We start from the raw sequence: 16,112 nt of genomic DNA, 5'->3' as shown, positions 1-16,112 counted from the left end.
GTAGGCGGCGATACTTCTGACCGAAATTTAAATTAGGCACAAAGCCTACAAATAAAAGATCAAGTCCGGAAAAAATTTAAAATATCTTCGTTTCAAACTGTTGGCGCCATCTGGCTTAAATGGCTTTACCCCTGTAAAAATACCACCTTGTTATATTAAGTATAGCCATCTAAAGAGGGAATTTAATAAAGTAGCGTCGCCAAACAGAGAAAAGGCTAAATTGTTGAACTATAAAGACCTTTTCACACGAGCCAACTTTTCAAATAAAAATGCTGAGTCAGCCAAAATGGATCATTGATCCATTTTTTTCTCGCGTACGTTTTTGGTGGATCAACTCATCGAACTTTTATTCACACGAGCCAACTAGTTGACTAAACTCAAGTTGACTCATCTAGTTGTCAAAAAGTTGACTCGTGTGAAAAGGCCTTTACTCGTGTAAAACTGACCTTTCCAAGCAAGAGTACGAAATCTCCGACGGAACTGATGGCGGCCACGCGAAGTACGTTGTTGGTCAAAATGTGGAGGGCTTCCTGGGCTCCCTTGCAGAACGAGTAGCCGTAAATGGCGATCTCGATGAAGGCGTTTCGGTTCAAATAGACTAGGAACTTTTCGAAGCACCAAAGGCAACACTGGCAACATTTGAGCAACATGGAACACGACTCGTGATAGCGATTCAGCCTGCGAACCATTTCAAAATTAATTACTATGAAGTCATTTCGATAAATCACTTTTCACTTTGATAACAATTCGCGGCCGAAACGAGTCTAGGTGGTGCTGCGGTACTAAGCTCTTCCGACGTCGCGCATATGATTTAGTGTCTAGTATTGTCAAATTAGAAGAAAAAAGCTAATATTAACCTTTTATAGGTTCTATCATAAGCCTATCATAAGGTCCCCATAAGCTATTAGACTATTTCATCCATCATAACTCTTTAAAACGCGTCATACCATAAAAAATCCTTACTAGTTTCTAAACGCTAATATGCTATCTCATTTTAGAAGGAAACCAAAAGAGGGCGTAGCGTTAGCTTTCGGTGGCAAATTAAAATAAGAAAGAAATATCCTTAAAAAAGGCTTATTAAAGGGAACATGACTTCCAAAGCGTTCTTTACATAGTGATTCACTTTTGACATATAAATGTAAACTTATGTATTTACGTACTGTCTTTCGAGCCACTTGAAAAGAGCGCGTACGAACTTGACCAGAGCTATGAGAAGCGAACCCAGCGCCACTGAACCCAAGTGGTAGCGAATTAAATAATACGTCGACCTCGTGATTGGATACTCCAAGTCTTCCTTGTTTCTGATTAGATATGATAAGTTTTAGCAAAGTTCGTGGTAACTGGTTAATCGTAGTTGGGGTACCTCGTGAAGAACCAAGACGCGACGGCCCCGGCAATGATGATATGTTGGCACGCGATGACGAACTGTGTGATCCACAATAAGGCGAAAAGGTGATACCACTGAATACCCTGAAAGTAGCGATAACACGTTTTCACGGACATTTCAATTCAAACAATCCTCCCTGTGTGTACCGATAAAATCATTAATCGGATATTGCCCACCGTCTGGCCCACTGACTGCCTAAATTAACATCGTGAATTGACGCCTAGGTTTTTTTTTATTTGTACTAATTGATATTCATCTTACATTGCATTTTAAATGCAACACTACCACACTACCGCGCCGTTGATTATAGATAGGTTGAATAATATATTTTTTGAGATAGATGTCGCTTGTGTCTTAATATTCAATTAGATTTTTCAGAGCCACATAGCGGACAACGCGAAAATTTCATTAGCTGCTGGATTTTCGTATGCTAAGTAGTAGGTATCCATACCTCTACTTGGAATGCTTATCCTAGCGTATCGCGTATGGTAAGATCACTCTGACGGCTTTGGCCCCGCCTATTGGCCCCTTTGCGCGCGCTCTCCTCTCACGTAGTTGTTTGTTAAGTTAACATAGTGACGTCAAAAAAAACCGTCAGCCACATCGAGACGAAAATCTAATGCGATAAGCATTCCAAGTAGAGATATGGATTCCTATAAGTATTTGATTCGCCATTTTAAAATACAAAGAATCTGCTCAGTAGACGTAAATACAGCAAATAGGTGAGCTTCTCGCGTTGGCTGCTAGGTTGCTCTATATTAACCGTACGCGATTTTAATACCCACAATTCCCTTTCCCATATTTATTTATTTATTTAACATACCAACTGTTTAAGAATAAGGCTCGTATATAAACACAATAATAATATAACATAGTACAAAAATATATATATATTGTTCAATAATACAATAAGAAAAAAAGATATAAATTTATTAAAAAAAAACAATTAAGTTAATAATTACCAAAAAAATATATACTACTAAGTTAAAATTGTGACATCGAGTTGTACTGGTGCAGTTAACCGTGAAAAAGTAAGGGGCAAAGGTTGTTGACCCGGTGCCTGGTTTCAACACGAGGGGTAAGTCACTCTCGGATGACCTGTACACCGAGTTCGCGTACTTAGTACTGTTAAAGGTACGGATTTTAAAGAGTTCACGAACTCTAATTGAAGTGGGGTGGCTGAGTGGATAGCGCTTTCGCCTCGCAGCAAGAGGAGCCGGGTTCGATCCCAACTTGTGGCACTGGGTGAAAACTCGGAACTACTCCTTCTGCGTTGAGTTTGCAAGTTCTCTCCCCACTGGTTAAAGGGGTTTTCCCCCGAGATCTTCGGGTTCCTCTTTCCATAAAAACTTGTCTAGGTTAACGGTAATAGTGAGGGTAGGGAGCTGTTGGCTCGCGTGGCATGAAGGGCTTGCCACCACCCTCCTACGCATTGTAACCCAGCCACCTGTTTAAAGGCATTATAAGTCGCTCGATGACTTGGGCCTAAGGTGGTGCCTTGGGTATTAGCCTAGCTGATAACCTTTTTTTTTATTAGCACAGTCAGAGGTCCGACAGTGTTCACCGAGTTCGCGGAGTGACCAACCCCTCGTTTCAACATTATCAATATGGAGGGCTTTTAATAAGAAGCGCCATATTTACCTGATAAAATTGAGAGAGCTTAAAATTGACCACCGACGTGGAGTTGTCCACTTCGAAGTCGTGAGCGGTCAATATGTAAGAGTAGCCGATGACCCAACCGGCGAATATGGCGGACAAAACTATGAATGTCTATAAATATAAACTATAGTATGAGACTCCGATTTTTTATTTACTTTTGGTAGTATACTCAGTTGCAGGTTAAGGGGGAAGAATACAGTAAAAGCCTCTTTTTCGTTCAAGCTGAACGTTTCTGTTTTAACAATTACATGATTGAATTATATTTTTCTTATTAGGCTGAACCTTCCTTTAGTGCTTAAAATAATTTTGATAATTCTAAAATTAATAGTTAACGAGATATAAGGTCCTAACTAAAGGGTAGTTTGTCCGCTTGCCAAATTGTTTAGTTCCGGGGGTCCGTACGTAATAACTTAATTACTTTTAAATTTTAAATTGTCAAAATTATTTTAGTCACTAAACAAGAGGCTGTTCTACACTTAAATATTAATTTTATAAGTTAAAATACAATATTAAAAGAGTTCAGCTTGAAATAGCGCGAAAGTAGACAATGGCCACTGTAGTCTTCCCCCTTAAGAAAGGAAAAATACCTAGTGCAATTTCGAATTTATGGTTTATAATTTTGGAAAATACTGCCTATTTCGTTATAATTCAAAGTGATAATTAATCAATTAACATAGATATGATTTAAAAACAGTTGCAATAATTTAATTTTAATACGACAAGTGACGCATATCTAAAAAAATTCAGGGTAAGTATAGAACAAGTAATGCCGAGATTACCACGTTGACGTATCTAAACGTGCGATTTGATGATTGTTTAGGAGCATAATACTAAAAATACGTTATAATAAAGCTTAAAAATAATAATTTACATTAAATATTTACTGGAAATTCGTGCTATCTTTCCGCCAAATATACTAGATATTTTGCCTTTCTTAACCTGCAACTGACAAGGAGAGTACCCGAGGTGTTTATTGCCGATTTTGTTCAAAGTCGGACGTAATGCAGACTTATATGACATACGAAATTTCCCAAAAGGAGACGTTGCACTACCCTTTCGATTTGCCATGGCAACCGAAAATGTTTTTGACCACTTAAAACCAAAAATATCCATTTAAAAAGTATGGGATTTTCTCGGTTTCACCTACGAAAAAAATTTTTTTTTTAAATTAAAATTTGAAATTTTTTAAAAATTTAAATGGAGATTTTTTGTAAGTGGTCAAAAACATTTTCGGTTGCCATGGCAAATCGAAAGGGTAGTGCATCGACTCCTTTTGGGAAATTTCGTATCTCATATAGGTCTACATTACGCCCGACTTTGAACAAAATCGGCAATACACACCTAAGGTACTCCACTTATGAGTATAGTAGGGTTGAAAATGACCGTACCCATATGGGTTGAAATATCAACATGGGCATCGCTCCGACGGCTTTACCCGCTTCTCGGAATAGAACTGCAACCTGAAAGTAGATTTTCATTCTGTAAGTTCGCGATATATGACTTTATCGGCCGACTTATCTAAAATATTTTGTCCCTTCAACTAATTGTGTAGTTATACAATAAAGTTTTTGTACGTACCAATTGTATTCTGGTTCGCATAACCACAACAATTAGAAAATAAATTAGCTTTAAGGGAAACAGAAGAAAAATTAATCGAGACACAAAATTACGAATAATTTAAGTATTATTCAAATGCAAACGCACTGTAACAATAGACCCTGCTATGGCTCCAGCGAAAAAGCCTTTCATCTGAGAATCTTTATTCTCGATTTTAACAGTACCATCGTCTTTGACCACACCATTTTTCAGCATTAGCCAAGTGTACCTATTGCACAAAGCCAATTAACATTAGAGACGTTTGTAAGTTAGGCAGGGTCCCGGTAAAAGTATTATTCTAATTAAAACATAAGTAACTCGTGCAACCCCCGTCAAAATATTTGTGGCCCCCATTTTTAGAAAGCGCCCCTACTCCTAGCGCCAAAAATGGATAACGAGTGATTCTAGAATTACAATAAGTAGCGAAAGGTGAAGATAAGAACCATATGTCACGGACATTTAAGTACACACAATCCCCCGATGTATGAAATATATTTTAATTATTAAATTTAAATTTGAACAAATCAATCATCTTGTATATTAATTTAATAAACCCAAGAGGAATTTGATCGAAAACAAATTTTTAGAGTTAGCTGGTTTTGGTAATAAGGTAGAGAAACGCGAACACGTTACTTTAAATTAAATTTAGACAAACCAAAATTTTCGAGTTACCTGGTTTTGGAAATAAGGTAGCGAAACGCGAACACGTTAATTTAAAATAATTTTTAGACAAAACGAATATTCCGAGTTAGAAGGAAATAAGGTAGCGAAAAGTGAACGAGTTAGATGGCGCCTGTATCAAATGGTACGAAATTCAAATATTACAATAGTCATAAACTAAAATTTCTTATTGCAACCGAAAACGTAGTTCGGAAATGATCAGTACGATCTCCAAAAAAATTCATGGCAGACTACCGAGGGCATGATATTTGATTGTGTGTAAATTTGTAAAAACGCGATCTAGCACGCGCTTTAGTTCCTTACGAGTAGCGGTTGGTACTTGGTAGCGCAACTGCGTTGAAAAAGCTCAAATTTCTAAACTTTATTATAAATTAAATAATTATTACGGGTAATATTATTCTTTTGCAGTTAAATACTTATGGTTCTTTAAGATGGTCCCAGTAATCCCACTCGGTCATTCGCCCCGAAATTAAGAGAACAATAATCACTGACCACATGAAAGACGTTCCAGCGAGGCAGGCGAAGAAAATCCCCAACAAAACAGTCCAGATGATGACCCCGGCCAAGAAGCGCAACAAAATGAGGAGAACGCACGCCAAACCGAACGCCGACAAACACGTGTAGACTATCTCTCGCCAGCACAACGTGATATCGGATCCCATTTCCTGGTACCAACATTACAATTACCACTTTAAATTATTATTTGAAAGCAAATCGATTTCTTTTCTTCTTACGTCGAAAAAGCTTTTGGTGACGTTGAAATAACGAAGTAGCAAAGTTACGTGAGGTTCTTTGGGTATACATCGCCACAACGCCGTTGGTCTTCAGGAAAAAATTGACAAATTTTAGATTGTGGTTACCAAAACCATTATAAGTCCTATTGCGCTAATAAGCTGATTTCATTCCAGCTTCTCCAAAAGTATATGGAGATACAACCAACTGTAAATCTCTGTCATATAGAGCACGACAGTTTTGAATATACCAGAGCCATCCCTAGATTCGTTTCTGGACCACCCACCATTTAGCAGAAGGCAGTTTTGCTAATTAGTTGGCCACACCGGCGTTTCAATTTCACTAGCTTATCCGGAAAAGGGGCAGGGAAATTTCCAGAATATGATTGGCCGGATCTGCTATGTCGAATCACGTGGTACAAAGAGGAGGAGCTACACAATTTTCACCCAGATTTTTCAAACACAAGTGTGGTCCTTTAATTTTTCGGAAATTAATCGAGCGATAGCGCCATGCTTTCGGTTATCACGCGCTGGACGCCATGACAGGCCAGAGATACGTGGCCTCGGCGTATGGAAACCAGGCTGAAGATTGAGTCTTGGGGTTAAGTGGAGTTTACGCGCCAGCGAAAGCCAGCCTAATTGACTTACTGAAAGTCGGGTTGAGGACATTCCTGGACGCACTGGCGGTTACTGTAATTTTCTGAAGCCTTACTGGTGAACGCCAACAAGATGTAACTAAATCAAATACAATTCCTAGTATTGTCAAGATGTCTTAAGCACCAGGATCGTAACAGCTAGTGAACACTTACGGATAATCCGTTTTGTTGCGTCCAGATAGGTCGGCTCCTGGAAGTTTGACATTGTCCATCCCGCAGATGTTTCCGTAGTCATCGTAGCCCCGCAGAAGACGAAACGGGTTTCCCTTCAAAGCGGCGATGGTCAGGACGTATCCCTAATTACGAACACCGACAATTACTTCCACTAACTCAATAATGACAATAATAATAATCAGCTGGCTAATACCCAAGGCACCACCATAGGTCAAAGTCTGCGAGCTATTTTCAAGGCGTCTATTCTAGGTAAAACCGCTTCACGTAACAAACATAAGTATGTCCCTTACCTACGTTATTATAAAGGCCCGTAACACGAAATTTCTTAAATTTATTTCTGGAATTTTAGTTCGACAATTCTTACCACTAGGTTCTCTTGGCAGCGGCAAGATTTCAAGAAAAATATGGCGTTAAAATTCTTTTAACTTTTAAATCCGAAATGGACCGTTCTAAAAAATCACTGAAGCGAGTTTCCTTTCGACCGACTCTAATTTCAAAATGCACGATCGCGGGGAAAACGCGCTAAATCGATTTCAATAAAATTTTAAACATAATTAAAAGAACGTCCCACAGTGGGGCAAACTGAGCCTAAACCTGGCCAAAAGTCAAAAAAATAAATCGCGCGTATGAATTTTATTTTAATTTATAATATTTGTTTATAAACCACCGCACAATTTACCGGTGTTTGATTTTTGACTGCAAAATTTTATTCTCCACTAGGCTCCTTAGAAATAGTAGATTTTTTTTAGAAATTTTAGGTAGTAGATGTTTTTAGAAATTTTAAGTAGGAGTTTTTGCATAGTTTTTGGTATACATTCAGGCTTGATTTACAAGGTAAAGATATTTTTTTTGCAGTCTTTAGTTTTGGAAATATCAATACCAAGGAGATATCGATATTTTAGAGAAATGAAACTATTATACAAAGCCACGTAGTTCAAATAGTGTGAATTCTGGAAAACGACGTTAGAAGTCTTTAACTAATATACTCCTTTTAGAATTAATGTGACTTTTAGTTATGAATTTAGGTAGATTAAGTTACAATTTTTGATTTAAGTTCATGAATGTTGATGAATGAATTGATCAAATGAATTTGGGCCAAAGTTATTCAGACATTAAATATGACGAGGAACAACTTTCTAATTGGAACGAAGTTTCTAAATCGAACGATTCTCGAGATGATTTTTCAATGACCTTGAAGACATAGTTCAAGGTCATCGATGTTATCATTTTTAATTGTCCCCCAACACGTGTGAAGTGTCACAAAAATTTGAAATTAGTACAGGAAACGGTTTTTGAGATAATAATTTTGACCAGGTTTGGGCTCAGTTTGCCCCACTGAGCGTCCCAACAAAGCTCCTATTTTCAAATTGAGAGGTTTGACGTATACGATGCGTGTTTGTGGGAATGAGTGATTTTAGGATTTTAGATATTGAGATAATATTTGTTTGTCTTAATAGCGAGTTGAATTGCAATTTACGCGTGCGTCAGTTATTATCAACAGGCCATCTAAAATTGAAAGTGAGCTACGTTGATACGAACCCCTCTGCAATAGAGACTTGGCACTCCGTAGCTTTGGCCATGGCCGCCATTTTGGTATTATTTTTCTCCCCACGATAAAACTATTTAAAAAAAACTGTGACGTTGCGCTGCCAAGTCCCTATTTGAAAAATGTGTAATTGAACGCACTGAGAATTACGTTTTAATCGTGATTAAATCGATTTAATCACGATCTAATTTTGGGAATATATTTATTTTTTAATCGCGATTTATTCAACTTAATCGCGACTTAATCAGCTTAATCGCGATTTAATTATCATAAACACTAACTCGATTTCATCATGATTTAATCGATCAAGGGTGCAAACTTCATCATCGAAGTGAACTTACCCCTCGACAATACCAAGACATTATTGGGGTCTAACAGGGACAGCGACCATACCAAGATATTATTGTGGTTTAACAAGGACAGCGACCATACCCAGATATTATTGGGGTCTAACAGGGACAGCGACCATACCAAGACATTTTTGGGGCATAACAGGGACAGCGACCACACCAAGACGTTATTGGGGTCTAACAGGGACATCGACAATACCAAGACGTTATTGGAATCTAACAGGGACAGCGACCATACCAAGACATTTTTGGGGTCTAACAGAGACAGCGACCATACCAAGACATTTTTGGGGTCTAACAGTGACGAATAGTTTGATCCTTACTTAAAATTAAAGAATAAGATGACAATAACGGGAAATTTGATTACCTACCAGATATCCGAGAAAAGCCCCAAAGAGTAGCAAGAAAAGGACATCTCTGCAGCTGCGGTCTTTAACTGGCCCATCGAAGTACAAGTCTTCGGGGCCTCTTTCGTCGCTCTACATTTCAAAGGACAGGTTCATTTGTCAAGAACTTGTCCTCTATAGGGATCACTCACCTTGGCTGAATGAACTCTGTTTCCTCCGCCGCAACATCCCATATCACAGTTGGCGCTGTCCAATTACAATCCCATTTACGTCGACATCCTTCGGCCTTTCTGCGGAGAAAGAAATCACGGATGAATTTGCAATTTAATACGTTGGCTTTTTAGCTTTTATGTCAAATTGGATGAATTAACACCTGGACAGAAAAACTAAGCTTATTGTTAACGTCCACCGATAAAACCAACGTTATAAACGCCCATGACGAAACACAAAAACAGGGCCGTACTTAGAGGTCTCTGAAATTATTGGGACTGGGTGCTATATAACTCTTCGCCTATGGAAACATTTAGGCGCAAATTTCCCGCCAAACCACCCAAATTTAAAGCGTGTTCGCCTAATGATATGAAATTACACTGCATAAGACTATGCACTTATTTATAAACCATAACTTCAAGGTGTAATGGTTTTGGAAAATCACTATATGCATGAATGTATTCATTTTAACCATGAATATCGAACGGCATTAGGTAGTCTGGCCTCAGTCGGCAGGATGGGAGGAGCTTAGTTATTATGACGTTGGAAACGCGCCACCGCTTAAAAATTGTATCGAAGGGCAACGATTTGAAACTTGACTAGTTTTCAGTGCCAAGGTTTAGCGATAAATTTGGTTTAAAAAATTTGAATGCACATCGATTTGATTGAACTAATATAGGTAAGAATATTAATAATAAATTCCTTTAGTTATGATTACCAAGTAATATTGTTAAAGTACAGGAATTGTTCTAAGAATCACGAGTCATTTCCTTCGCCGGTTAAATCGCGCAATCCCGGAAACGATTTGTGGCTCAAGTGATTACGTAAGACGCAAAAGGCACCGTCCATTTTAGCCCCAGATGGTAGAAAGGGTAATGATATAATTCGATATTCATGGTTGAAATGAATACATTCATGCCATATCCTTTTTTTCGTACTCCAAATTATATTTTCTTCCGGAACGTGTTTTGAAAAATCAGTGGGAACTTGCGTAGGTGCGTGTTTCAAGCGAATAAAATTAGCAGTATAGGGACATGGACATTTCTTTCGTGAAAGATAAAAGAGCATACTTTTATCGAATTTGAGAAATTTGGGCGATTTTCCCGTTTTTTTATGCAGGTTCAGCGTTTTTTCCACAATTATTGGGCTGTTTGCTTTTTTTTTTAAGTATTATGCGGCTTGGTTTTAGATTGGTTTCTTTTTAAATCTGTGTATAGTTTGGCTCTATATTTGTAATTTTGTGCGGTTTGGCTTTGTTTCTTGCATTTTGAGCAGTTTAAACTTTTTTGGAAATTTTGTGCAGTTTGGCTTTGTTTCTTGCATTTTAAGCAGTTTAAACTTTTTTGGAAATTTTGTGCGGTTTGGCTTTGTTTCTTGCATTTTGAGCAGTTTAAACTTTTTTGGAAATTTTGTGCGGTTTGGCTTTGTTTCTTGCATTTTGAGCAGTTTAAACTTTTTTGGAAATTTTGTGCAGTTTGGCTTTGTTTCTTGCATTTTAAGCAGTTTAAACTTTTTTGGAAATTTTGTGCAGTTTGGCTTTGTTTCTTGCATTTTAGGCAGTTTAAACTTTTTTGGAAATTTTGTGCAGTTTGGCTTTGTTTCTTGCATTTTAAGCAGTTTAAACTTTTTTGGAAATTTTGTGCAGTTTGGCTTTGTTTCTTGCATTTTAAGCAGTTTAATCGTTTTTGGAAATTTTGTGCAGTTTTGCTTTGTTTCTCGCATTTTAAGCAGTTTCAACCTTTATTTGGGCAATTTTGTGCAATTTGGCTTTTTTGCAATTTTGTACGGTTTTGGTAATTCTGAAATATTTTACAGTTTGAGCGTTTTTTCTTTATAGTAGAAGTTAGGGGATAGTGTAGTCACGGAGAGCTTGGCATACAAGAATGGTTTCTAGCTAAAAATTTAGAAGTTAATCGCCAAAAACATACGCTCACAAAAATAGATAATATAATTAAGTGAAGTTCGTGTTAGGAAGGTATTTCGTTCGATTCCGGTAATTTTAGCTTGTACACTAGCTCAAAATCAAAGATAGTACTTAACGTCCTTATAGAGGAGGTGAAATAATGAACACGCGAAGAACATCTTTTCAAAGGAAGAAAGCTCAATAATGATATAATAGGGGGTGATAGGCACAGTAACACTGCTGTGCATGACACGGAGACATTCAATTATAGCAAAGAACCCCCCTGTTAGACAGGATAGAAAGCTTAGATATCAATTTGGACTACAAAAAATTTATTATAGATATAGGTTTTTGTAACTCGCCCCGTTTCAGGACGTTCACCTTTTCCAAAATGTCCTTAAAGGGAGTATAAAGATACATAGTAATAGCGGATCACATTTATGTCACCAGGTTTAAAGGGAACTTGGGGTAACTGGCGCAAGTTACGTTAAACAAGTCGTAGCGGGTGTTAGCCGACCATTTTTTGATTTAGAACAAATTCCTCTTTAACACGTCCTTAAATTTCAAGATCTCTGAAATGTATTCCGATTCTCCTCTTTTCACTTCATTTCAGTAGAGTTTTAAGAAAGCACTATGTTCCAAAATCCCGATTTTGGGGAAAAAACATATTTTGGTTTCTGCAGAATACACGGATTTTTCAAATGCAAACATTTTTCTACCATGACCCTTAAAGCCTAAGTTAGCTTCCTGTTGCGTTTAGACAATATTCATTTTTTCAATGGATAGAATGTTAATTAAATTTTATGTCTCTTACAAAAAATTATAATTTTGAGCTTCCTGTTGCGTTTTGGACAATATTCATTTTTGCAATGGTTAGAATGTTAATTAAATTTTATGTCTCTTACAAAAAATTATAATTTTGAGCTTCCTGTTGCGTTTTGGACAATATTCATTTTTGCAATGGATAGAATGTGAATTAAATTTTATGTCTCTTACAAAAAATTATAATTTTGAGCTTCCTATTGCGTTTTGGACAATATTCATTTTGGCAATGGATAGAATGTGAATTAAATTTTATGTCTCTTACAAAAAATAATAATTTTGAGCAAATTTAAGTTTTGAATTTTTTTATTAAAAGGAATATAACCTGTCAAGCAATCTTTACGGAAGACCCCTTCAATTTTTCAAATTACCCCGTACAGTGGCGCCAAAAATTTCTAGAGCTGTAAACGTTGGTGTTCCACACCAAATACCCGAGGTTATATTCCCTTTAATTTCATTTTGCCCTACGCTAAAGAAATGGTTTTATCATTTCAAACGTCAAAGGTTGCCGAATAAACAATTATAACAAAGGTTTTTCGCCATCATTGCAATATATGACATCTTGTCTAAACATACCTAAAAAATCTCCGAAATTTGCTCTCGTCATTTTGAGTTAAAGTCAGTCAAATATGGCTGATTTGGTGCGTTTTGAGGTGGTTTTCGTTTCGTATCTTTATTTATATATCTCAGGCATTGGTATTTAAAAATAGCACTGATAAGAATAGCTTGATCTACACATTGCAAAAACGAAAATTGTCCAAAACGCAATAGGAAACTAACTTGTCCTTTAGGGGTCGAGGTCGGGATGCCAATATTGTAGAGCTCGGGGTTTGGCCGTTTTATTTGTTTTTATCCATAACCGAAAATTATCCGAATTAAAACTTATTTTTTGAATATTAAATAGTTTTATCACCGCGAATAATATCCATAAATAAACAGTTAACCGAAATTTTTATGATTAATGGAAATTTTGGCGGCTAATTTATCTGTTCCACCGAACTCTACAATATTGTATTCCTTTTCGGAAAGATAGAAATACTAGAGGCTGCACGTTCAGCTACTCTATAGTGACTGTTCCATCGACAAGAAGGCATATGCTTTGTTAGAAATAAACCGAAATTGCTACTAGCGAAACCCTGACGACCTTTTCACATGTCAGCTCTTAATTTCTCTTAAATCATTCGTTTTTGGGACAGCCCTTTAAAATAGTGTTGTAAGTAGGAAAATTTTCCGGAAATTGACCGATAATTTTTTTACGGAAAATTTTCCGTATTTTTCAGAAAAAAATAAAAAAAAATCATTCCATGATTAGTCTAATATATTGTTGGCAAATTTAAATAAAGAGGCATTTTCGCCTCATTTTTTCGAATCTAAAAGTAAAACCAAACCTCTAGACTAGTTTAAACTGTTTAACAATGTAACACTATTAATGTTTTGTAGTATGTTTATTGATATTAACACTTGGGATGTTTAAGGTTCCATTGGGACGGTGATACGAAAGCGCGTCGAGAAAAAGGTGGGGCTCAACTACGTCAAGTGTAAGACGTAACACGACATTTCAAATTCATTGGCTCGAGGTTTGACGCGAAAAGAAAGCGTCGTCATGGTAACAAATAGGCGATCTTCCCGCGCAAAAAAGGCTTATAAAACAATAGATTTAAAAAAATCAATTTGTTATCGTACTTAATATTTTGAAGTAATTAAACTAATTATTATGTTCTTCGCGAAAGAAGTGTAGTGATACCTAATTTCAGGTATTTGTATGGTTATAAAAGAGATAATCAGGTAAGCTAATAATATAATGACCATGACGAATTATGGTAGCGAGGCGCGAGAGTTTATCTCGTGAGTTTTCCCGCTTTAAGACACGCCCGTTTCTACGAGCTTCATCACGGCCGTAAAAATCTTCCTTAGACATTCCAAGTGTATACCTATATAGTTTCCTGATATATTAGACATATTATATCGATAAAAAGTTAAACATTAAAAAGTAATTTATGCTTAAATTTTTTATTTTTTCTGGAAATTTTTCCGCATTTTGTTTTTCCGGAAAATTAACAACACTACTTTAAAATGTTATCTTTAACCAGAAGTTAACAATATAGCTCTTACCAGAAAAGTACCCATATAGGAAATTAGAATGAAACATGTACCTTCGCAGACTAGACGCAGATTCCAATAAGCGAAAATTAATTTTCTTTAGCTAATATAATTTCAATAGAGTTTAAGATAATTTTAATTCTTTAACTGAAAGAGTTGAATCAGGACCCTGGCTGACGTGGCCAATTAACACACTAGTCCCAAGGACCAGTGACCATTACCCTACTATGAAAATTTCAAATAAACTATCCTAGGAAACGCAACTATTAAACTTAATGTTTTTAAAAGCACAAACCTACCTTTAATTTAAAAATACTCCAAAAAAGGTCAACTGAAGAATATTTTGTGGAATTCGGTTTTTAGGGAAAATAGGTGTAATCTATTTTTTAATTCGTTGGGGAAGAGTTCAAAAAATAATTTTTATTTACTATTGAATTTTTAAATTTTGTTATGACACTTTGATGTTTGGTAAAAATATATCCCAAATAACTAGTTTAATTCAATGAATAAAATATTTGGTGATCTATAATATGCCACGAACTAGCGAAAACGCAATAAAAACTCACCAAAGAACGGCACAAAAATGATGGGAATCGAACAGATTCGCTTAACAGTCAAATTATATATAATAGCGCCTTGATATATAAATATATAAAGAAAAATGAAAAAAATGTCAAAAATGATACAATATTTAACTAGCTGTACCGTAAAAGGTGGCAAAATGCGCTAGAAACAATAGGTTAATACTGTTTTTATTCCAAGCTAGATAACAAAGAGAACTGGCTTTTACAAGTCAAGCTAGATTTCGAAAAACATTGACTCCTTCGTAACAATTTAAAACATTATTGTCTCGACTCACGAAGGACAATAAGGAAGTGTCATAGTTTCGATTCTTTTCCCTTTAAAAAGCGCGTGCTCCACGGACGATCCTGATTGGCTGGTGGAATAAAGCCGCGCAGGCGCGACGGAGGGGTACGAAAGCGCCTCCGCTCTCGCAGTGCCTAACCCCGGTAACTCGACTTGGGATACTTTTCTCTTTATTTTTGGCGTTTTTAGAGAGATAATTTAAAATTTCCAACTATCATTTGCAGTAAAAATATTAAACATAGAGCAAACGTGATTTCAAATTTATCGATTTTTAAAAATTATTGCGCAATAATATTTTATAAAACTTAAATGATTTAATTTTTTGAGATACCTGATTTTGGAATTAAGGTAGCGCGTTTTATCTAGCGTCATTCTTTCTTTTCTGTTTTGGTAATCCCGAAAACCCACGCGACAGTTTAAAACTACTTAAACATAGTTTTAAATTAAAGTTAAAATGAGGAAGTTGAAAATTAAGCCGTAAATTATTTGGCATTCGCGCATAAGCGAGGAATTAGAAAGGCTTTTGATAAGAATTAATGTTTTGAAAACAAATTATTCCGAGATAAATTACACGGACTAAAATTTAATATTTTTAAGCCGTTAATTCACTCGGACTAAGAATTATTTAAACCAAGAATGTGTTTAATTATACTTAGGGAATAAATTAATTCTTGTTAAACGTAAATATTTTTTTTTTGGAAATAGGCGGTTAAATAAAACATCTTCAAGGAAATCGCCCAGAAGTAATATTTCCGAGAGCTAGGACCTGCAAGTTACTGTTCATATAGTGCTTGTTGAAATAATGGAAACTTTTAAGTGTTTCTTTTTAACTAGGTAGCTTTTTTGACATACTAAGGCTTAGCAAAAAACCAACGTTCTGTTTACAGGTGAAAAGTTGCAAATATTTCAACAAGCACTCTAATAATAATGATAATAACAAAAATAATCAACTAGGCTAATAGACACTTCATTAGGCACAAGTCACTTAGCGCTTTTGATTACCTTTAATTCAGGTGGCCGGGTTACAATGCGTTGGAGGGTGGTGACTATATAAACAGTAACTTCGGAAATATCACTTCTTGG

At 36.2% G+C, this 16,112-nt stretch overlaps 1 protein-coding gene across 7 annotated transcripts in view; it reads right to left on the bottom strand.

The window, feature by feature from the left end:
• LOC149936492 (choline transporter-like protein 1) overlaps positions 1-16,112 on the bottom strand; it is a 29,788-nt gene that overhangs the window by 2,820 nt on the left and 10,856 nt on the right. For 6 of the 7 annotated variants that reach the window (XR_016472249.1, XM_090153964.1, XM_090153959.1 and 3 more), the window contains exons 2-14: positions 9,319-9,417; positions 9,152-9,259; positions 6,864-7,006; positions 6,703-6,789; positions 6,058-6,145; positions 5,816-5,988; positions 4,751-4,871; positions 4,625-4,672; positions 4,435-4,506; positions 3,029-3,157; positions 1,364-1,470; positions 1,161-1,301; positions 447-678 (exon numbers count right to left, since the gene is read on the bottom strand). Coding sequence is in view for 6 of the 7 variants with exons in the window: in XM_090153964.1 (XP_090010090.1) it covers positions 447-678; positions 1,161-1,301; positions 1,364-1,470; positions 3,029-3,157; positions 4,435-4,506; positions 4,625-4,672; positions 4,751-4,871; positions 5,816-5,988; positions 6,058-6,145; positions 6,703-6,789; positions 6,864-7,006; positions 9,152-9,259; positions 9,319-9,360 (1,491 nt within the window). In the remaining variant the exon portion in view is untranslated. Of the gene's footprint in view, positions 1-446; positions 679-1,160; positions 1,302-1,363; positions 1,471-3,028; positions 3,158-4,434; positions 4,507-4,624; positions 4,673-4,750; positions 4,872-5,815; positions 5,989-6,057; positions 6,146-6,702; positions 6,790-6,863; positions 7,007-9,151; positions 9,260-9,318; positions 9,418-14,728; positions 14,799-16,112 lie in introns of those variants that run through there. The other variant, XM_090153962.1, reaches the window with a different exon arrangement.

Source organism: Leiobunum rupestre, chromosome 7 (genome assembly GCF_980474605.1).
Source record: "Leiobunum rupestre chromosome 7, qqLeiRupe1.1.hap1, whole genome shotgun sequence".
Lineage (NCBI taxonomy): Eukaryota > Metazoa > Arthropoda > Arachnida > Opiliones > Sclerosomatidae > Leiobunum > Leiobunum rupestre.
Note: the sequence above shows the minus strand (reverse complement) of the source record. Positions and strands in the feature narration are given on the sequence as shown.